At 51.0% G+C, this 23,048-nt stretch overlaps 4 protein-coding genes and 3 non-coding genes across 7 annotated transcripts; 5 read left to right on the top strand and 2 right to left on the bottom strand.

Annotated features, from left to right (window-relative positions):
• Positions 1-2,346: 2,346 nt before the first annotated feature.
• Positions 2,347-8,656, top strand: BU24DRAFT_341903 (beta subunit of fatty acid synthase; the record flags this gene model as incomplete). The annotated part of the gene is made up of 2 exons (XM_033523293.1): positions 2,347-7,522; positions 7,575-8,656. The coding sequence occupies 2 exons, from the start codon at positions 2,347-2,349 to the stop codon at positions 8,654-8,656; spliced, it is 6,258 nt and encodes a 2,085-aa protein (XP_033388030.1).
• A 288-nt stretch (positions 8,657-8,944) lies between these two features.
• On the top strand, positions 8,945-10,741 carry BU24DRAFT_125381 (uncharacterized protein). The gene is made up of 2 exons (XM_033520944.1): positions 8,945-9,374; positions 9,507-10,741. Exons 1-2 carry the CDS (start codon positions 9,257-9,259, stop codon positions 10,637-10,639), a joined length of 1,251 nt encoding a protein of 416 aa, XP_033388029.1. The 5' UTR covers positions 8,945-9,256; the 3' UTR covers positions 10,640-10,741.
• Positions 10,742-11,891: 1,150 nt separating this feature from the next.
• Positions 11,892-11,982, bottom strand: BU24DRAFT_t13. The gene has a single exon. It is a non-coding gene; the product is annotated as a tRNA-Ile (tRNA).
• A 454-nt stretch (positions 11,983-12,436) lies between these two features.
• On the top strand, positions 12,437-13,586 carry BU24DRAFT_419315 (uncharacterized protein; the record flags this gene model as incomplete). Its single annotated transcript, XM_033527186.1, has 2 exons — positions 12,437-12,666; positions 12,725-13,586. Coding segments are annotated over exons 1-2 (1,004 nt in total), but the record flags the coding sequence as incomplete, so codon positions are not given.
• Positions 13,587-15,354: 1,768 nt separating this feature from the next.
• BU24DRAFT_t15 lies at positions 15,355-15,444 on the top strand. The gene has a single exon. It is a non-coding gene; the product is annotated as a tRNA-Ile (tRNA).
• Positions 15,445-17,489: 2,045 nt separating this feature from the next.
• Positions 17,490-17,580, top strand: BU24DRAFT_t16. The gene has a single exon. It is a non-coding gene; the product is annotated as a tRNA-Ile (tRNA).
• Positions 17,581-18,596: 1,016 nt separating this feature from the next.
• Positions 18,597-21,103, bottom strand: BU24DRAFT_341205 (uncharacterized protein; the record flags this gene model as incomplete). The annotated part of the gene is made up of 2 exons (XM_033523263.1): positions 18,597-19,424; positions 19,484-21,103. 2 exons carry the CDS (start codon positions 21,101-21,103, stop codon positions 18,597-18,599), a joined length of 2,448 nt encoding a protein of 815 aa, XP_033388027.1.
• Positions 21,104-23,048: the final 1,945 nt, after the last annotated feature.

The following is a 23,048-nucleotide window of genomic DNA, read 5'->3' as shown; positions in this document are numbered from 1 at the left end:
CAGCTTCTGTCTGACCACCATTCATCGTCCATATTGACTCTGTTGACTTGTTGACAACGCCTATCTCTTGCAGGTTATTCGCTATCAACGGTATCATGATATCAATGGTATCAACAAAGTCGTCATCAGGGACCACTACCCAGGCAACGTCCCAGCGATCCGAACAATACCAAACGTGTTTGCGTATGCGTGCGTGTACGTATACAGTATCTTACCGTCCCTTGGGCCGTGGAACCGCAAGGAACCAGAATTACTGATCGGGTGGGATGATGAAGCGGAGTGGAGAAAGTAGCATTCCAAATGTCGATTGTGTTGTATGTGTTCTGTTCTCTACCGCCACTTCAATTTCGCCGACCGCCTTTCGAGTAATGATACGTACACAGTATGTACTTGTTTTGGCTAGGCACTTGAGGCTGCTACGTACCGGAGCCACGAGAGAGAGAAACCCTCCGGCTACGAGTTACGAACGAAAAAAAGAGAAAGGCTACAGGGCTCGCCTCGCAACCCCAACCCTCATCGGAACCCTGACGACACGAACGAAGGAACGAACGAGCAGGGCCACAGAGGCTAAGAGAGACACGAGTTAGTGTGATCTGCCGTCCCTCTCCGCTCTTTTTTTCCTCTAGACCATCATCCTTCCGTGCCTCCCTGAGGTCCCCCCGTCCCCCTTCTGCGGCGTGCCCCCCCCATCAAACCCCTGCCCTGTCCGTTGAGCCGACCGTCTCCCGGATGTTATGTATGTTGAGCACTGAGCACTGGGGAGCAGCGTGGCGGGCGGGCGTGCCTGGAAGCTGTTGGTAAGACTATGCTATGGATTGGTGATCGAATTGTTGAATAGATGCTGCATTGAGTTACTTTGCGATATCTGTAACCAGTCAATTGTACTACTCTGTATCTATGTCTATGTTGATAGTAGGTACGGAGTACTTGTAAGTGTCCTCTGGCATGTATGTAATGGCTTGTACAAAGTACACACAGTAGATGGGATGATTATGATTCTTGTCATTTGTCGAGTTGTTTGGTGGTGGTTCCGCCGGAGGGTTAATTTTCAACGCCAGAAGATTGTTAGTGGATGGAAACACACGCCAGTGACACCAACGACGGGGTTAGCGCATCAACCTAGACGGTCAACTAACATCCCCTGGTCTCTGTATGGGACCTTGAGTACCTTGCAAAAAGGGTCGGTATGGGCTGTCGGTATGGGTCGCTAACCAGCTAGGTATTTGATCGTTGTATTCTATCATAGCTATGAGCTATGGGCATCCTAATCGTCCCGGCTCTGCATCCATTGCCTTACCCTAATCGTCTGTGCGTTGCCTCTCTTTTTTTGCTGGGTTGCTAGGTTGCTGGGCTGGGCTGGGTTGTTGTCCATCATCCAATGTCTGCATGGTGGGAATAGTTGACTTACCTACTGTGTACCTACCTACGGATTGACGGTTGAGAACGTTCCTTACACAGTATTCCGTAACGAAAAAAAGTTCCTCCACCATCCATCCACATCCACGCACACACATTCTCTCTATTCTGTTGTCTCTCTTTCTCCCACACAACTAGCTAGCTAGGTAGCTAGAGATACCCTTACTGTACGAGTCTTCTCTTATCCTCCGGTCCCTCGATAATTATTATTATTCCTCCTCCTCGCCTGCACTGCGCCTTGACCGCTCTCAACACCTTACCTACACTTCTTCCCCATCCTCTTCCCTTCTCTACCTACATCCTACCTCTACACTTCCCCTCCTCTCTTCGCGCCGTACTCAATTAACTCTACATCGGCTCTTCTACATCAGCTTCTCCTTTCCCTTCCTCCATTCTTCTCATTGATACCCTAATTGCTTCTTGTTGTTGTGCCACTCTTCCCCCGTTGGCATTTCCGCAAGCTCTGTTCATCTCAGCAAGGGAGCTGCCATTAACTTAGCACTCCTCCAGTCAGATACACCAGAAATTCCCCGAGAGCATTGCTGGTAGATTAGCTTCTACCTGCTCAGCATTCTCTGCAGCATCAGAATAGGTACCGTATCCCATTTTCAGCAATTCGTGGGGGTCGAGGAGATAAACCCACACATCCAGATTGCATAGCTCATCCCTCGTGTAACTCTCAGAAAAGAGAAACGTAGAAGGAAGGCACGGCTAACGCTCTGCAGGTTCAATTGCTGCAAAGAATCCGCGATAGACGAGCCCTACTCCCTTTGGTAGCTTCGGTATGTCCTCTTCCGCCCCTCCCACGCTGCTTCGCGGCTCCAGCACCTTAATTCCCACGATGCTACTGTGCCCCTCCATCCATCGGTGCGAGAAGAAAACACAATACTCACAATGGCTTCCACAGATTCATTTCGGCAATCTCCCAGAATGTATGGCTCCGGCCCTCAGACGGGCATCTCCACGCCCCGCTCGCAAGCCTCTCTCCGACCCCTCGTCCTCTCCCATGGCTCGCTCGAGTACACACTCCTAATTCCCACCGCACTACACTTCAGTGCCCAACAATTGAGGGACACCTTCAAGTCGACCCTCCCCGAGCCCACCGACGAGCTCGCTCAGGATGACGAGCCATCTTCCGTCCCCGAATTGGTCGCACGATACCTTGGTTTTGTTGCGCAGGAGGTGGAAGAGGGAGACGACCCAGGGTCGTTTGAGGAGGTGCTCAAGCTGGTTCTTAACGAGTTCGAGCGAGCTTTCCTCCGCGGAAACGAGGTCCACGCCCTGGTCGCCTCTCTTCCCGGCATCACCGAGAAGAAGCTGATCACGGTTCGCTCGTACTATGCAGCTCGTGCCGCAGTGGAGCGTCCCATCAAGCACCACGAATCAGCTCTCTTCCGCGAGGCTGGTGACGAGAATGCTTTCATTTACGCCGTGCTCGGTGGGCAGGGAAACATTGAAGAATACTTTGATGAGCTACGGGAGATTTACACCACATACCCCTCCTTCGTTGAGGATTTCATTGCCTCCGAAGCGCAGCACCTCCTAGCTTTGGCTCGCGACCCTCGCGCGGAGAAGCTCTACTCCAAGGGTCTTGATGTCATGCGATGGCTCAACAACCGGGATTCTCAGCCCGATACCGATTATTTGGTTTCTGCCCCAGTCAGCTTGCCATTGATCGGTTTGACCCAGCTCGCACATTACGTGGTAACGTGCAGAGTTTTGGGCAGTCACCCAGGCCACATCAGAAGCCGACTTGCTGGTGTCACTGGTCACTCGCAGGGTGTGGTCACAGCCGCCGCCATTGCTGAGGCAAAGGACTGGCAGACCTTCGAAGTTGCCGCCAAGAACGCAATCAGCATCTTGTTCTGGATCGGAACGCGAAGCCAGCAAGCGTACCCAAGAACTTCGCTCGCACCATCTACTCTGCAAGATTCTCTTGACAATGGCGAGGGAACTCCCACACCAATGTTGTCCGTCCGAGATCTCTCGCGGAAGGCACTCCAAGACCACATCGATACTACCAACGCACATTTGCCTTCCGACAGGCACATTGCCATTTCACTCACCAACAGCGCACGTAACTTTGTGGTCACTGGTCCGCCCCAGTCCCTGTACGGTTTGAACTTGCGTCTCCGAAAGGTCAAAGCCCCTACTGGTCTTGACCAGACAAGAATCCCGTTCACAGACCGCAAGATTCGCTTCGTCAACCGCTTCCTGCCCATCACTGCTCCTTTCCACAGCCCCTACCTCGCCAAGGCCAGTAAGGAGCTTGAGGATGATCTCAAGGACATCAAGATCCCCGCCAGCAGCCTCGCTATCCCCATGTTTGACACCAACACGGGCAAGGACATTCGCGATGACAACGCAGACAACATTGTTCCTGCCTTGGTGCGTATGATCACCAATGATCCAGTCAACTGGGAGAAGGCGACCGTGTTCCCTCAAGCCACACACATCCTTGACTTCGGTCCTGGAGGTATCTCCGGTCTTGGTGTTCTCACCAACCGCAACAAGGAGGGTACTGGTGTGCGTGTCATCCTCGCGGGCGCTATCGACGGACAGAATGTCGAGGTCGGCTACAAGCCTGAGATCTTCGACCGTGATGCCGAACACGCAGTCACCTACGCAGTCGATTGGGTCAAGGAACATGGTCCTCGCCTCGTCAAGACCTCTTCTGGTCAGACCTACGTTGACACCAAGATGAGCAGGATGCTCGGCCTTCCCCCGGTCATGGTTGCTGGTATGACCCCTACTACTGTCCCGTGGGACTTTGTTGCGGCCACCATGAATGCTGGATACGAAATCGAGCTTGCTGGTGGTGGTTACTACAACGAGAAGACGATGACCGCTGCCATCACCAAGATCGAGAAGGCCATTCCCGCCGGCCGTGGTATCACGATCAATTTGATCTATGTCAATCCCCGCGCCATGGCCTGGCAAATCCCGCTCATTGGAAAACTCCGAGCTGATGGTGTACCCGTCGAGGGTCTTACCATTGGTGCCGGTGTACCTTCCATTGAAGTTGCCAATGAGTACATCGAGACGCTCGGTATCAAGCACATCGGCTTCAAGCCCGGATCCACTGAGGCAATCCAGCAGACCATCAACATCGCAAAGGCAAACCCAACTTTCCCCGTGATTCTCCAGTGGACTGGTGGCCGTGGAGGTGGCCATCACTCTTTCGAGGATTTCCATCAGCCTATTCTGCAGATGTACGGCCGCATCCGAAAGTGCGAGAACCTCATCCTTGTCGCTGGATCTGGTTTCGGTGGCGCCGAGGACACCTATCCCTACCTCACTGGTGCTTGGTCCACACGCTTTGGATACCCACCCATGCCTTATGACGGTTGCTTGTTCGGTAGCCGTATGATGACTGCAAAGGAGGCACACACCTCTAAGAATGCCAAGCAGGCCATCGTCGACGCGCCTGGTCTTGAGGACGGTGATTGGGAGAAGACCTACAAGGGCGCAGCTGGTGGTGTCATCACGGTCCGCTCCGAAATGGGCGAGCCTATCCATAAGCTGGCCACTCGAGGTGTGCTATTCTGGGCCGAGATGGATCAGAAGATCTTCAGCCTCGACAAGGCGAAACGCATCCCCGAGTTGAAGAAGATGCGCGAGTACATCATCAAGAAGCTGAACAACGACTTCCAAAAGGTCTGGTTCGGCAGGAACAAGAATGGCGAGTCCGTTGACCTCGAGGATATGACCTACCAGGAGGTCGTCCAGCGTATGGTCGACCTGATGTACGTCAAGCACGAGGAGCGATGGATCGATGCCAGTTTGATGCGACTCACCGTCGACTTCATTCGACGTCTCGAGGAGCGTTTCAGCACGGCCGATGGCGAATCCATCATTCAGAGCTACGACGAGCTCCAGGCTCCTTACCCTGTCATTGAGAAGGTCTTCAAGGCATTCCCCGAGGCAGGAGAGCAACTCATCAACGCCCAAGATGTACAACACTTCCTCCTTCTCTGCCAGCGTCGTGGCCAGAAGCCCGTACCATTTGTTCCCGTACTTGACGACACCTTCGAGTTCTTCTTCAAGAAGGACTCCCTGTGGCAGTCTGAGGACTTGGAAGCTGTGGTAGACCAAGACGTTGGCAGGACTTGTATCCTGCAAGGCCCAATGGCCGTCAAGTACTCCAACAAGGTTGACGAGCCAGTCAAGGACATCTTGGATGGTGTTCACCACAACCACATCAAGTTCCTCCTCCGGGACGTGTATGGTGGCGACGAGTCGAAGGTTCCTGTAATAGAGTACTTCGGCAGCAAGCTCCTTGGTACTCACGAATCGGTTGAGGTCGACGGTCTCACCGTCTCCCAAATCGAAGGCAAGACCGTGTACCGTCTCTCCACGGACCCCAAGGCTACCCTTCCAGCCGTTCAGGATTGGCTCACTCTCCTCGCTGGCGATGCTTACTCATGGAGGCACGCTTTCTTCACAACCGACATCTTTGTGCAAGGCCAGAGGTTCCAGACCAACCCGGTCTCGAGGATCTTTGCCCCAACTGCAGGAATGATGGTGGAGATCACAAACCCCAAAGAGCCTGCCAAGACTGTGATCATTGTCAAGGAAGCCTCCCTCAGCGGCAAATTCATCAAGACCGTAGAGGTCAGCTTGTCTCAGGACCGCGAGATTGTTCTCAACATGTTCGAGGAGCGCACGGTTTTGAAGCAGCCTGCGGCTTTGTCTCTCAAGTTCACTTACCGCCCTGAGATCGGATATGCACCCATTCATGAGGTTATGGATGCCCGCAACGACCGCATCAAGGAATTCTATTTCAAGATCTGGTTCGGCAATGAATCTTGCCCCTTCGATGCTTCCGTGACTTCCAAGTTCGACGGTGGACGAGCCACCGTGACAAGCGAAGCTATCAACGACTTTGTCCATGCCGTAGGAAACACCGGCGAGGCTTTCGTCGATCGCCCGGGCAAGGAAGTCTTTGCTCCCATGGACTTCGCCATCGTTGTTGGCTGGAAGGCCATCACTAAACCAATCTTCCCTCGTGCCATCGATGGAGATCTGTTGAAGCTTGTCCATCTGTCCAACGGATTCCGCATGATTCCAGGCGCACAGCCTCTGAAGAAGGGCGATGTCCTCGACACCACTGCCGAAATCAACGCCGTCATCAACCAGGATTCTGGAAAGATGGTTGAGGTCTGCGGCACGATCACCCGTGACGGCGAACCCGTCATGGAGGTCGTCAGCCAGTTCTTGTACCGTGGAGCCTACACCGACTTCGAGAACACCTTCCAGAGGAAGACCGAGACACCCATGCAACTCTCTCTGGCAACCTCCAAGGATGTCGCCATTCTTCGCTCGAAGGAGTGGTTCAACCTTGAGGAGCCCGATATTGAGCTACTGAACAAGACTCTGCTGTTCAAGCTCAAGAGCTTTGTGCGCTACAAGTCCAAGACCGTCTTCAGCGAGGTCAACACCATTGGAGAGGTCTTGCTCGAGTTGCCTACCAAGGAAATCATCCAGATTGCTTCCGTCGAGTACCAATCAGGAGCATCGTATGGCAACCCAGTCTTGGACTACTTGGAGCGTAACGGATCTGCCATTGATCAGCCTGTCAACTTCGACAACCCTATCCCTCTCAATGGCAAGACTCCTCTGACTCTCAAGGCACCTGCATCCAACGAGAACTACGCTCGCGTCTCCGGCGATTACAACCCTATTCACGTGTCACGTGTCTTTTCCAGCTATGCCAACCTCCCTGGAACCATCACTCATGGCATGTACTCCAGCGCTGCCGTGCGCAGTCTCGTCGAGACCTGGGCCGCCGAGAACAATGTTGGCCGCGTCAGAAGCTTCCACGCCAGCCTTGTTGGCATGGTTCTTCCCGATGACAGCATTGATGTCAAGCTCCAGCACGTCGGTATGGTTTCCGGACGCAAGATCATCAAGATCGAAGCCAGCAACAAGGAGACTGAGGATAAGGTGCTTCTCGGCGAGGCCGAGGTTGAGCAGCCTACTACTTCTTACGTCTTCACTGGTCAAGGATCCCAGGAGCAGGGTATGGGTATGGATCTATACAACAGCAGCGAGGTTGCTAAGGAAGTCTGGGACCGTGCCGACAAGCACTTCATGGACAACTATGGTAAGTTTCCTCATCATCTCCAACTAATCACACATTCTAATTCAATTTCCAGGCTTTGCTATCACCAACATCGTCAAGAACAACCCCAAGGAGCTCACGATTCATTTTGGTGGTCCTCGCGGCAAGGCCATCCGCCAAAACTACATGTCCATGACCTTCGAGACTGTAAGCGCGGACGGATCGATCAAGTCCGAGAAGATCTTCAAGGAGATCGATGAGAACACCACCTCCTACACTTACCGCTCGCCCACTGGCCTGCTCTCGGCCACTCAATTCACACAGCCCGCATTGACACTCATGGAGAAGGCATCCTTCGAAGATATGCGTGCCAAGGGACTTGTCCAAAGAGATAGCAGCTTCGCTGGACACTCTCTTGGAGAGTACTCCGCGCTCGCGGCTCTTGCGGAGGTCATGCCCATTGAGAGCTTGGTTTCCGTCGTGTTCTACCGTGGTTTGACCATGCAGGTCGCCGTCGAGCGTGACGAGACCGGTCGCTCCAACTACTCCATGTGCGCTGTCAACCCTAGCAGGATCTCCAAGACATTCAACGAGCAGGCTCTTCAGTACGTTGTCGAGAACATCTCGGAGCAGACTGGCTGGCTTTTGGAGATTGTCAACTACAACATCGCAAACATGCAATATGTTTGCGCTGGTGACCTCCGTGCGCTTGACTGCCTGACAAACGTCACCAACTATCTCAAGCAGCAGAAGATCGACATCCAGGAGCTCATGCAGAGCATGTCCCTTGAAGATGTCAAGGCACATCTCGTTGAGATCATCAAGGAGTGTGCTAAGCAGACTGAGGCCAAGCCCAAGCCTTTGGACCTCCAGCGCGGCTTCGCTACCATCCCCTTGAAGGGTATCGATGTGCCCTTCCACAGCACCTTCTTGCGTTCCGGTGTCAAGCCTTTCCGAAGCTTCCTCCTCAAGAAGATCCACAAGACATCGATCGATCCCTCCAAGCTCATCGGCAAATACATTCCCAACGTCACTGCCAGGCCCTTCGAGCTCACCAAGGAGTACTTTGAGGATGTGTACAAGCTGACCAATTCCCCCAAGATCGGCAACATCCTTGCCAACTGGGACAAGTACGAGGATAAGGACGAGCCGGCGACGGCTACTCAAGCAGCATAGAGTGCTTGAATGTCTTCATGATCAGGCGGAAATCATTGTTGGCGTTTTTTTGGCACTTTATGTAGATTAGCGATATCCGAGTTGTGGCATGATGCCTTTTTGGGGTTATAGACTAAAATTCTCTTTCCCTCTATCTAGTCATTTAGTAGACAAGTAATAACAGAACAATCACTTCACTCTGTGTGCTATGCTTTGTTTCCCCTTGTGAACATGGTAAACTGAGCTAGACGATTCTCAGTTTCAAAAGACTGGGTGTGAATGTTGGAGCTGGGGCGGTCTGATTTGCTTCACTGGCTATGTATGTATATGATATAAACCCCATTAAGATGATCGAATATAATCAACTCGACTTTGCGGCTCATCGTTGAAGTCTACTTTGGTCGAGCCCTGGTCACGTGGTCATCACAAGCCCGTTGTCCAAGGACGGCGCCACAGCACGAGCCACGAACCGTCTCCGCCGAAACTCCGCACCAGCATTTGTTTACTGTTCGCTGGTCCTAGCAACAAGCGTAGGTATACATCTCAACCTCACGCATACTCCTCCCTAAAATTACAAATCAGTCTTCCTTACTTCCGTATCATTGCATTGGAATAATCACAATGTCCTGGCGGCGTGATTCCACCACGCCGATGGATTATGAGTGGCAGAACAGCAACGGGCCCATAGACGCAAACTCCCCCTTCATCACCGCAACACAACAAGCCTCCCACAAGAAACGTATGTGTGCTGATTTCTTCTCTCTCCCACCTCTTCTCTCAGCCATAACAAACAAACCTGCCCTCACCCCATCCACACCTAACGTCATCAACAACCGCAACCCCAAACTGACTCTTGGCCAACAACCCTCAGGCCCACATTCAGTCCTCGACACCCCCTCGAAAAGCTTCCCCAGCTTCAACACACCGAGCCGATCGCAATCGTACATGCTATCGCCCGACCACAAGCCACTACCCGCCGTACCGCCGCACGTCTCCCGAGCGAACACCTGGGAGCCGCGCACGCCAGCGTCCGTCTACGACTTCAGTTCCGGAGGCGAGACGCCGAACACCCCCACATTGAACGAGGACAGCGACATCGCGACGCCGGACACGCAGATGTCGAGGCGGATGGGGAACCTCATGAGCGACAACGACCACGTCACCGTCCGGAGCAGGAGTCCCAAGAAGTCGAGTCGGCGCGACAGCTGGTTCAAGAGCATGTTTACGTCGAGTCCCAGCCCCAGCAAGGAGAAGGCGGCGGCGTATAGTAATAGGAAACCGGACGACCGCGACAGGGTGAAGAAGAGGAAAACGAAGCGCGCGAAAGAGCTGGCGATCTATGAGGAGCCGGATTCGCCTGATGTTACTGGCGTCCCAGGTCCAGCACGTGTGGGACCCAATGCAGCAGCACAGAGTAACGGTCAGACCGATGGATATGCGGCCAAGGCGGCGGGTTTCTTCGGCTGGATCGAAGCACATCCTGACCTCCCCGCTGTGTTGACTTTTTACCTACAATTAGTCGTCAATGCCTGCATGGGGGGGACGTTTCTCTGGATCATCTGGAAGATGTTCTCTGCCATCATGGCGGACGTCAATGTCGAGAGCAACAAGTTCATGAACGAGGCGATGGTGGAGATCACATTCTGCGCGAAACAGTATCAGGACAATCGATGCGACCCAAAGACTCGCGTGCCGGCCATGGAGACGGTCTGTGGGAATTGGGAGGCGTGTATGAACCGCGATGCTCGACAGATCGCGAGGGCGTCCGTGGGCGCCAGGACGTTTGCATCGATTTTGAATTCATTTGTCGAGCAATTGAGCTATAAAAGTCTGGTATGGTTATTCTCTCTTTTTCTCATGCCCTTTTTATGCTGGTTCAGCTTTCCGCGTAGCCTGACTGGGTCGTGTGAGCATTCACGGCACGGAAATGACTATTCAATATTCTCACAAGATCATCACTCAACCCCAACCCACCTCTATCAAACCCATCGAAAACCCAGCTAACCCCCTGCCCCACCACAGCTCTTCACCGCCATACTAATCTTCGGCGCCTTCAGCCTCTCCAACCGCTTCTTCGACATCGTCCGCTCCAAGACCGCCCACCCGCACTCCCACTTCCAGCACAACGCCCCTCCACCAGGCGACTACTTCCCCCCCGCGACACCGCACCGCGTCCCCTCGGGCGGCTACATAGATCACCAAGGCTACTACACTCCGTACGGCGCCGCAGCCATCCAAGGGACCCCGTACGGCATGCTCGCCAGCCAAAGCATGCCCGCGCTCCCCGCACCCTCGGACATCGAGCCCGTCGATTCGGGGACGGGGACAGCGAAGGAAGCGAGGAGGAGTCCGAGGAAGAAGTTATGGGGCTGATGATTACTTTTTATTTTATTTAAAACTAATGCCTTCTTTTGCATTCGATTCCATTCATTCTATTGTCGTCGTCGTCCTCCTTCCTTCTATTCTTCTCTCTTACGAGTTTTTAAGCTTATCTATCAAATTTTTATATTCTTTCCTCCCTCGCTCGCTCGCCTGATGTTGGAAGGGCGTTGGAAAGTGGGAAATGAGAGGAATCATTACTACTTCATTCGCACGCACACCAAGCACACACACACGCACGCATGGCCTGGCTCGTTATATCCATCCCTCCGTCTCTCCCTCCCTCCTTTCGCCTTGGTTTCCGACTCCTAGGTCTCGAACGTCAGTCATCTCATTTTGTATCCAGCCAGCATCCATCATCTTCTCGTCATTTCCTCCTCTTCTACTTGCTTGCTTGCTTACTTGATGTTTGTTTGGAGTGGAGAGCGAATAAAATCATACACGAGATAGCTAGCGGTTTTAACGAATTTCACTTTTCTGAATGATGGATAGTGGATGGTGTGATAGGTTTTTCTTCTAAGGATTGAGAGATGTGGATGGACAAGTACAGACAGATAGAGAGAGGGAGAGGGAGAAAGGCGTGGTATAAAAATGAAATGACTGAATGAATCAGATACATGAATTCAACGAACGTGAGTGACTACTCGCATCTCTCAGATCGTCTACATGATATCAATAATATACGTACATACTACATTCAAGACCCCTACCTACGTACGTAACCATCCATCCATACATTGACCACCGGTTGGTTGGTAGTGTCATCATGTCAGAATTAAAAAAAAAAGCAAACCCCAAGCCAAAAAGTAAAAAGATCCCCTTTTCCCTAACCAATCCACGGTAAATTGGCTAGGGAAAGGGGGGTGCAAAAAAAGAATGGTCAGTACGGGGGTCGAACCCGCGACCTTGGCGTATCATAGGATGAATGCTATTAGCACCACGCTCTAAACCAACTGAGCTAACCGACCTTTGTTGTTTTCTTTAATTTGATGGATATTCTGGGAATTAGAGGGCTCATCTACCCATTGTCATTAATGTTGTCTGCATAGATGGTTGGAGTGTGCAGTTTGAGTGGTGTTTTGGTGGGTGGTAGTTACTCGGCGGGGTACAGAGATTTTTACCTTGGGAGATCGTGGTGGGGTGGGTCGAGAGAAGCTGGACTGTGATGGTAAAGGACGGGTCCCTAGGTGTGGGATGCAGTGAACGAAGCCCATCGAAGATAAATTATAGTTTTTGCGACTTGCTTCGAAGATATTGGCAATCCCCTCTTTTCATTGACCCGCAAGACATATCATTGTATTGTTTGTGAGGTGGCCGTTCCATGGTTATAGGATGCTTTGTAGTTGATACACCACGTGCCCACGCGCGTCCGCGTTCAAATAACTTTTCCCCGCGTTGCACGGTTGTTCCGATCGACCTCCACAAAACGCTGGCCATTCAGAACACATCCGAAGATAGTAACATCTACTGACTTATCGAGGCCCAGGTAGTCTTTTCAGTCAAGATGTCTGACCTAGAGATGGGCGACGGCCTATCAGACTCGAGTTCTTACAACAATGCGCACCGCGCCTTCCTACAAGCGTTCCTCGCAAGATCCGTTATGACCACAGATGAGATCAAGCCGCTGCTTGCTGCGATCATGAGTGCACATGGTAACATTTCCCCGAGCAGCCCTTTCTTTTCTTATCAGACTGCTAACACCGTATCCAGAGCCCGACCGACCTCTGTTAGTAGGCGACATAACCCCACCGGACATCACCAACTTCATCCAGCAAGTAAACATCCGCATCTCACCATTGGACTACGAGATCCGCTCCTCGCGCTCCCAAACCTCCCGCGTCCTCTTCTACAGTCTCGTCAACACGACTTCCGACTCCCTCACCCACCTCGCCACCACCTTCTCCCACGAAGAAATCGCATACATAAAACGGCTCCTCGACTGTATGTTCGAGACGAACAACACGCGGAGCAGGGAGATCATGGCGGTGTCGAGCATGGAGGCAAGCCGCTTGACGAAGGCGCCGAGGGAGAACCGACAGAGCCTCGCGGCGGCGAATGGCGATGGGGAAGACGGTGCGCAGAGCCAGGCAGCGGCGGCGGTTAAGGGGATAAGCATAAGTGAGAGTGACAAGGTTCTTGCGCAGCTTGTGGAACAGCACTTCTTTAACAAGTCGAGTCGGGGGTATTATTCGCTCGCCCCGAGGGCGCTCATGGAGTTGAGGGTGTATCTCAAGGAGACGTATAACGAGGCGGGGGATCCGGAGTATGAGGACTCGGAGCCGATTGTGCGGATTAAGGACTGTGAGGGGTGTAGGGAGATTGTCACGGTGGGTGTGAGGTGTTCGGATAAGGAGTGTAGGGTTAGGTTTCATGAGCAGTGTGCGGTGCTGTATTTCAGGAATCAGAGGGGAGATACGCAGAGATGTCCGACTTGCAAGACGGAATGGGGTGGGAACTTGTTTGTGGGTGAGAGGGCGGTATACCAGGGGGAAAGGAGGGCAAACGGGACGGGTGCTGGGAGGCATTCCTCAAGTCGAGTTCAGGTGGATGATGAGGATGAGGATGAATAGAGAGTTGTTGTACTGAATGAATCACGATACCCTTGGTCGGAGTAGTTGTTTCTTGAAGCTCGACAATCAATATCAAATTTTACAAAGATTTAATTAAACTTTTGGTCCCTGACCATTCGTTATTGCCATTTCCCTTTTATTGGGTAATTGTGGGGAAATTCTAAGATTATGAAAGGAAACAATTGTGTAGAAAATTATATTTTTGTATAGTTACTCAGAATAATACAACAAAAATATTTTTGCAAACAACATTCATAAGGCCACGACGCAAATGTCAATGAACTTAGTTGAGAGACGGGAATATAATTCATGCAGCAATTACATGGGCTGGAACCCGAATAAGTACTATTTCATCGTCTAGAGGGTGGACATCAAATGGCAAATGCCCTTCAATGCTGTTACCCCTTTCGTGCCTGGCGATTTTTTAACTGACACGTTTCTCTTCTTGCTGATCATTTATGGGGTCACCTGTACCCTGATCTATAAGTTATAAAGAATCGTGAGTTAATCCTTTTATCTTGATATGTAGTTGCCTTCCCACGATAATTCACTTCACTTCACTTGCGTCATCACGCATGCCCCCACTCCAAGGACTATCTACATATTTTCACTTTCACCACAAAGCCCTTGAGGTTCAAAGAATTTGCTCATCTTGATCAGGCTTCCCTCATCTATCGTACCGTTCTACTTTATAGGGCTACAGACCACGATCTTGCTTCAACTTGCTCAAAGCCAGTACGATTGGTGGCAGTTTGATCCAACAGGCGAGCCTCTTCGAACTTTGTCGCAATAACTCAAAGAAGTGAGCAGCCTGAGAATGGTGCACGCATAGCAAGCACGGTAGTGGGCACTTCCTTTGTCGCCTCTTCTATGACTTTCATTGTTTAAACTTCACCAGAGTTGCCCTCGTGGGGATCGTCTCACGGACTAGGCTCTCACTGTCGACTAACCACTCATCATTATCACCTCATACAGGCCTACTCATTCCAGATAAACAATGCTCCAGGTATCGAAAGACTGTACTACAGGATTAAGCCTGGCCTCACGCTTCCGCACATGTAACAATGAATCGAACAAAGGATCACATTCCACCACTCCACTTTTCTGGTTTCTGTGAGCCCTCATAACCCTCAACTCAATATCCCACAAGAACTGGCACAACAGTGTAGGCATACTGCCAACTCACTTTGCTGGATATATAGCTAATGCGCCCACATCGAGGAGCTCAAAATCAGAACCAACTATCGTCCAATCATCCGACAAGAGATATCTGAACACCACGCAAGAAGAGGAGTTGAACTATTCAGTCGAAAGGCCAGATGATCAAGGTAGAAGAGGCACAACGAAAAGAAACCAGACGACTGTCTACGGATACTACGTCAAATTCTTCAGTGCGCTCACCCATCCTGGATCAAATGCACAGAGCTACACAAGTGGAACAGGTGTCTTTGAAGTCGATATTCTTCTAAAATGTGCAGATACATGAGCATCACCATCTCTTGCGAATTCGATCGTGAGAGACGAGTTGTTTTCGGTCCGACCTACTTTTAACTCACGGGATGGGAAACTCACACTAGAGAGAACGAAGTGAGCCCCTCCATCCTATCTCGAACCCACACTAACGACCACCACCCACAAACCCACCCCACTTCGTCATTTGCAGCCTACAAGTAGCACCACGACAAATTTTCCAAAGCACAACTTGCCGCCCTCGAATTTTGGCGATATAAACTCACAATCTCAGAAAACTTCCATCAAATAAGAACAACAGGTCGGTTAGCTCAGTTGGTTAGAGCGTGGTGCTAATAGCATTCATCCTATGATACGCCAAGGTCGCGGGTTCGACCCCCGTACTGACCATCCTTTTTTTGCTCTCATCTCTGCTTCTATCTAGGAGGCTGGAGGAAGAGCAATGTCTTTTTTTGCTGCTGAGCATGGCCTAGATGGGTCGGTGTAGACCGCAGGTGAGGCTGCAGGCAACAGGACCGGTAACGACAAAATATACTCAAGATAATGGCAGTATTGGCGCACCGAACCAGGAAGACAGAAGACATCCTGCATCAATAAAGAAAGGAAATAAACTGGAAGGCTTGCCACGGATAGGAGCAAGGCTGTTGCCAGTATTGAGATCTCGACTTAAAAAGTATTAACGTAGATTTCTATCTACTGGCTTCATTAAAGATCGTCTGATAGAAGTATATATTGTTTAACCAAGAAAAAGAGCCACAGTCAGCTCTACAAGAATTAAGCTATGTAGCAATTGCAGGTCTTATTTTGCTGGGACAAGCTGCAATTGGTGCGCATCTCTGCCAACAAACATAAATAATTGTCTCTCCATTACGTAGATGCAATATTGCTATGTAGGTCTGGTAAAACTACATGTAGTCATGACATCTGTGTCTACAGGTGCCTTCAAACTGACGTCCATGAATTTGATGAGACTGACATAAACCGGCCCGGTGCAGAATGCTTGAGGCTGTACCTCTACAGCACCTGAATCTAACAGGACCAAGCAGCCTAGAGGTAGAGTGCATATCTTCTCTTTCAGGATGGATAGTGCTTTCTTTTCCCAAATCCAAACAGATTAGAGAGAGATCGAAACAGATTTTCATGTCAGCTGCTTCAAGGGCCAGCACTATCTCTGCAGCACATTGGAGTGTTATGGAATGATTTCATTTGGCTTCTGCTTTAATTTCTATTTTTCCTGATTCCTGGTAGCTACATGTAAGATACATATGCATAGATAATATGCTAGTTGATATGTTGTTTGTATAATTATTTATTGTTGTTATTACTTGTTAGAATATAGTTATAAATGTATCTAGTTCTTGATTTGTAGTATTGCTTTAACATTAATGTCCCTACACTACGTACACCTTTCTGATGGCTCTACTATACAGAGAAGGTTATGGTAACCAACATATATAAAGTACAGGGAGCTAGTAGTCTATATTGCTCACACTTCTACAACATCATCGACTCAAACCATAAGCAATCTGCTCTCCCCTAGGTCCAACAGAACTTGTAATGTCATTACCTCCTCCTCTCTTGAAAGCCCAATGCCTGCAGATGCTATCCTGCTCTTCTATTACCCCATCGGCATCCCCCAAGTCACTCTCAATCTTGATGCCCGCGTTACTTGTCATCTCCAGGGGCCAAGTCGATGCCACAACGGCTGAAATCGAAACCCCCATGGGCCAGCATTGAATCTGGAGAGAGCTACATATCAATACAAGGTCCAAGAAGACACAGAACAACAGAACAAAATACAGCAGACATGGTATAACCCAAATCATGATGCCAATGTAAGAGACACATTAGTAACGAGGCAGCGATGAAACATTGAAATCTGCCTTCCCTTCCCCTCTGCCTTAGTCCTTAGAGAGGGTGCAAGAAGTAACAAACTTGCTTGCTATTACCTGCTTTTGTCTACTTAAAACTACCAGTCAGTTTAACAAAGTGGGCTGTAGCATAAGGACGCCTAAGATAACCCCAGGGAAGGGAGGTAAGAAGGAGTAAGGCATGCACGAGTTTTTTCGCATAGTTACAAGCAAGAGGCAAGCAGAATAGGTATGGCAAGCTGTATGATGCGTTGTAATATACGTGTTGCTGTAGATGTATTTGAATCGTTACAGATAGCTAGTGTTTGTTGTTCTGTGTCTGTAGCAGAGATGTTGGAGCATTTGCACTGTTCTTCTTAGCCTCCAGTTTCTAATTTCCTCACGCTAAAAAATATATATATTACGTAGCAGGGCCCCTCAATCCATCTTCTCACCACTACTGCCCCGCTGACCACCGACTTTACTTCAACTCCCCCCTCCACCACCACCTCTACCTACAATTTAAAATTTTCTGGCTACATAAGTTCATAAATTTTCAAAACTTTCACAAAAGAAAACAACAAAGGTCGGTTAGCTCAGTTGGTTAGAGCGTGGTGCTAATAGCATTCCATCCTATGATACGCCAAGGTCGCGGGTTCGACCCCCGTACTGACCATGTTTCTTTTTTTGTGACTTTTTTTTTGCCATCCATCATTCCATCTCAAATGGATGGGTGGGTGGGTGTATAGGAGGGAAGAGAGAGAGAGAGAGAGAGAGAGAGAGAGAGCTAGCGAGAGAGGAGTGGGCGAGCGGTGGCTTTCTTTTGCTGGTTCGTGGGTTTGGTTTGCTTTATTGCGCTTCTCTCTCTCTCTCTCTCTCTCTCTCTCTCTGTCTTCTTTATTTGGACTTCATTTGGCATTATTATGGACTGAAGAGGCAGGCGCGGATGCAATAGCGCAGGCGCGGATGCAATAGCGCAGACAAGGACGAATCAACCAGTCTGTCTGACGATTTCAAACTATTGTTATGTAGCATGGCAATCAAAAACGATGTTGGGTAATTGAAACATGCTTCCTTTTTTCATATGTGTGATTCGAACAAATGTATGATTTTAAAAACTACTCGTACCTAATACCTTGAGGATACATGCATACTACGCCAGCCACATGTGCGCTACTCTGCTTTGCCGCGAAAGAAAACCAAAAGCCAGAAGTGAAAAAAAGGAAAACAGAAAACAAAGAACCCCACCGTGTTGTATGCTAATATGCTTGCGTGCTTGCTTTGCTTTGCTCTATAGAGGGGAGAGAAGAAGTGATTCCCTCAAAAGCAGAACAGGACAGGAAAGTGAACCGTTGTGGAAACGCCACCCAATGTTAGCGCGGGAACGAGAGAAACAAAAGAGGAAACAAAACAGAAAAACACCAATTATGTAAACCAAGAAAGGGGGGGAATTAACACCAGTCGAAAAAAGATACCGCTGACAGCCCCCCACTGCCTGCCTGAAATGAAGATATGCGCCTTTCGTTCTGTCAATAGCCAATGCTTTGCGCTCTTTCTTTCGCTCATGTTCGTTCTTCTTCTTCTTCCGAAGGAATTTCGTGACCTCAAATCAATCAATCGTCAATGCCCCGGGATCCGGCCCATGAATTCGTTCGTTCAATAAGAAAATATATGTGTATGCTCGTCGAAGGATTATGCAGACTTGGGCTGCTGCTCAACGAGCCACTCGAGCACGCTTTCGTAACAGAGCACAAATTGCCGCAGGCTCTGTACCATGCTAAGGCGCTGCAATCTGAAGTCTTCGACGGTCTTCGCGATCAGGTCTATGTCGTCACGTGTCGTCCAAGAAGCGTCCATGTTATCGTCTTGGCTTCCCTGGCTCGACCTGCGGTCGAGATCCATGGGAGTTCCTTGACGTGCGTTGCGGTTTTGTCGTTGCCGTTTGAGCATGTCAATGACGGAGTCCACGGTGCAGAAGGTGCCGGTACGACCGCAGCCCGCTGAACAATGGACAAGGACAGGACGTCCATTGGGCGGATCCGGGCCCGTTGCGGAACCGCCATTGACCTGCCGAACGACGGAGTCACATTGCTCGATGAGGCCAAGGAGATGTGCCGGGTGGGCGGGGGCGCCGAAGTCAGGCCAGTGAGAGTATTGTAACTGCGTGATCTCGCGCATCCGTGCGAAGGGCTCGTCGGAGTTCGATAGGGTGAACTTGCGGACGATGACATACGGTTGGTCTCCGCTCGGAGAGGTCGTGCTGTTCTCCCTTTGGAGTTCACCGAGGCGAGGTGGGTTGGTAGATCGACGCTGGCCTAACTGGGGTCGACTCTGCTCGCGGTGGCGGTGGATTCTTGATGGCTCTAGCGATGCCCTGCGCTCACCTAGCGGGTTCAAATAGAAATGGCCGTACTGTCTGTCGGACCAATAGTCGTGAGCTTTGACCTGGCCGCCTTCTTTTTCGGCAGTCAGCATGACGATGACACGCACGTCTTGTTGCCAAACAACATTCCAGAAGTCCTGTTTGAACAGTCAGTATCAGTGGGGCAAGAAGATCTTGTGCTAGTTGCTGGACTCACCTTGAACGTTGCAGGAATTGGACCCTGTGTGGCAATGTACCGCTTATTCGACCATGCTGCTTGTACGTGGTTGGCATTGACATAATCACAGGCTCCCTCTGGGATGCCTTGTAATTTGACTCTTGTGTGCTCGTAAGGCCAGATGTTGTTGTATCTGTTCTTGGAGCCCTTCTCGATTCCAGCAATCTGTATGCAGTCGCAGTCTGCCGATGTTCCATCCGAGTTATCATACACCACCTTTCCAGACAAGGCCTCTTGCATTCTCTTCTGCTCGCGTTTCTCGATATGAAGGAACCGATCCGACACAGTCTTTCCCTTATCTTTGACGTCGGAGGCGTTGTGAAGCCACTCCGGAAGGTTCTCTTCAATCTGCTCTGACATAGTAGCGGGACGCTTGATTGGCATTTGTCCGACGCCACCGATCAAGTCCATGTTCTGGCGAATGTTGCCAAAGAAGGGATTGGCGGCATTCTGAGTGGCGGGCATAGGACATCCACCAATGACTGGCGCAACAGAGGGCCTGTCGGAGCCGATGGACAAGGCTGCGGTGGCAGATGTCGGACTGCCCAATGGGCCTCGTGTCGTGTGCTTGGAGAACTTCTCGGAGAACTCAGAGAAGCCTCCGCGGATGATGTAGGAGCCACCTGTCCAGCCCTCGGATGCGAACTTTTTCAGGGTATTGATGCAAGTGGTTGCGTCCTTCATTTGAGAAGAGCTGGCATCATACACGATGATGTGCTTGCAGCTCCTCCATTTCTCGAATTTGGCTCGCTGCTCGTCGTCCTTGAATGTCTCGGCCAACTTTTGAACATTGAAAGAGGGTCGCTTGAGGAGGGTGGTAGGTATGCAAAGGCTGAGTGCGCCGGCTATGCGGGCCTTTGCGTATTGGGTGGAGACGCGGAGGTCCAAGAGAAGTACCTCTTCGACGGCGGACTCGAGTATGTTGACGACATACTGAGGCGTCACCATGGCTGGCCCGCCAGAGGGATCTTCGACCTCCAAACTTGTGGGGAGAGTTTCGGCGCGTGCGACCACAGACTTGTGGTGGGTGGACTTCCTGGGTGGAAGAGATGGCCTGGGTATCCTGCCCTCTACGAATTCGGCCAGCTCATCTGTCCTTCCAAAACCTTCTTGATCGAGGAAGCTTGCTGGAGAATTTCGCCTGGGGCGGTCGGTGAGTTGACTCGGATCGGTGGAGAGCATGCGCTTTGGCGACCGCGGTTTGCCTGAGCTGTGGTCGCTGCCATCGTCTCGGCCGTCCTTGCTGCTGCCATTGGGACTCGAGGTCGTGACCATGGATGTAGGCGATAAAGGCGTTCTGAGTGCACCGAAGATGGAACCACGAGGGACGACAGAGGGAGATGGGACTGAAGCGAAGTCGAAGTTGCCTAGATTGAAACCCCTGTTGTTTTCGGATTGTCTTCGAAACTGTTCAAATTCGGGGTTCTGATCGACGGGGATGACGTGGGGTGACGCTGCAGCCGTGGAACGGATGTTCGAGGACGGCGGACTCCAATTGCCGCGAATGTGTTGGGCGGCGCTGGAAGCGAAGACATCAGCGTTCGCATCTACCTGCAGACCGAAGTAGTTGGGACTGGGAGTCTTTGCAGTCTGTGCCATTGCATTTGTAGTGACGAGTCCTGGAGTCTTTGCATCGTTCATGCGACGCGGCGTCAGCAGAGTCTGAGGGTGGGCGGCAATGGGCGAGCGTGTATTGCTGGATCGTGTCTTTGGAGTTGACCTGGAGGCGCGCGATGACGACTCTCGCGGCCTGGGAGAGAGGACAGGGGTGGACATGAGGGAAGTGCACAGTGCGGTGCGCAGTGGACACTAGAGAGTAAGAACGTTGTGTATGCCGCGACCGTGCTGTGAACAAGCACTGTCCGACTAACTGAAGTAGGTAGGTAGGATGGGATGCTGGTAGTAAGAAGATAAAAAAAGAAGACAAGAGCCTCAGCGGATGCTGGAAGGGGATATCAAGAAAAGAATTGTGCTCCAGGAACGAGAAAATGTAGGAGAATCGAAAAAAGGGAAGAGAGCAGGAGGTCTTCTAGATCGAGGATTTGGGGGGTGTTCAGAGAGACATGATTACGATGGTTTGACAGGGAAGTGGGTGCAAGGATAAGGGTTCAGGGTAGGCGGGTGGGGAAAGGTTCGTAAAAGGTCGTAATAGGTGTACCTAGGTAGGTGGCTAGGAAAAGAGGATTGGTGAGCAATTTGCAGTTTGCCGCGTTGAGATGAAACGAGAAACGAGGAGAACGGAGAATAGTCGTAGTATTCGCACGGGAGTGTGTGTGTAATTGAACAACGGCGGCGGGATTGTAAGAGGCGCGAGATGGCTTCAGTCCAAAAATGTTCTAGGGGTTCTAGTTTGCGATGGGTTGTCGTGGGAGTCCTGGGCTATGACATCACACAATCGCCGCAGCCCGCTGAGTGGAGGGTGGTGAGGAGAGGTGATGAAAGGAGGGCACTCGGTGCCTATTGTTTGGGTGGCTCGACAGGCTCAGTGTGGAAGGCGAGGCGAAACGACAAAACGTTTTTCTTGTCCACGGTTCGATGACAAAACCAGAACCAAGAAAAGTAAGGCGGTAGGAATGAAGGATACGAAGCGTCCAGACTCCAAAAGGGGAGGGAGAACAATGACCGGGGAGGGAGGAGGGATGGTCCGACAATTGGTGACAGGACAGTGATGATGATGATGACGATGGATGAGACGGTGAGAAACAGCCCCGAGAAACGAACGAAGCGAGTCCCAGCGATGTCCTGATTGGGCACGTGCCCACTTTGGTGTGGGTGGTGGGTTAGGGAACGGCGACGTGTAGTTCCTTCCCTTTCTCTCGTTTGTGTGAGAGAGAATGTACAGTACAGGTGCAAGCTGTGAATACTTTGCAAGCAATAGAACACGATCCAATACAGTACCGTACAGACAGTATCAGTGTATGTAAGGATATGGATTGATTGATTATGACTGTGTGTGTGTGCGCGCGTGTGTGTGTATATGTGTGGGCGCACTATACGTGGAGGTTCCTGCCGAGTATTGGTAATCGACGTGTTGGTGACCTCTGTTTCCCTGTGTTTTGCGGTGCAAAAGCAGGTTCAGATACAAAGACCGAGCAGTAGCGTGAGGGTACCTGTCAGGTATTCCTGCTTTGTGCTGGGGTGGTTGGTGTGTACTTCGGCTCTCTGACTCTACCTACTCGTAACTTCTGCTCTGGTCTGGCTCTGCTCTGTTCCCGTCGCCAAGTGGTATGCAGGGTCCCGGTGAACCCTGAGAGAACTGACAGGACGGGCACGAAGCAGATAATTCAGGGACCTGTAGGGCTGATGAGAGGGGAAGCCTTTTTGGGGAAGAGACGCTTTGTTGGAGGGGCGGAATCGAGAGATCGAGGGATCGAGGGGGACGATGCAAAGGGAGAGAGAGCGGAGATCGAAGAAGTGGTCAGAGTTGTGGTACGGCGGATCGAGAGTTTATGAGAAAATCGGAATTATCAGGAGGGCGGGACTCGGTGCCAGGCTGGGCGGGATCGACACAAGCTGTTGGGGGAGCAGGGTCTCCTTAGAGAAT

The sequence above is a fragment of the Aaosphaeria arxii genome (assembly GCF_010015735.1).
Source record: "Aaosphaeria arxii CBS 175.79 unplaced genomic scaffold BU24scaffold_2, whole genome shotgun sequence".
Lineage (NCBI taxonomy): Eukaryota > Fungi > Ascomycota > Dothideomycetes > Pleosporales > Aaosphaeria > Aaosphaeria arxii.
The sequence above is the reverse complement of the archived record's forward strand: the minus strand, read 5'-3'. Positions and strand labels throughout refer to the sequence as shown.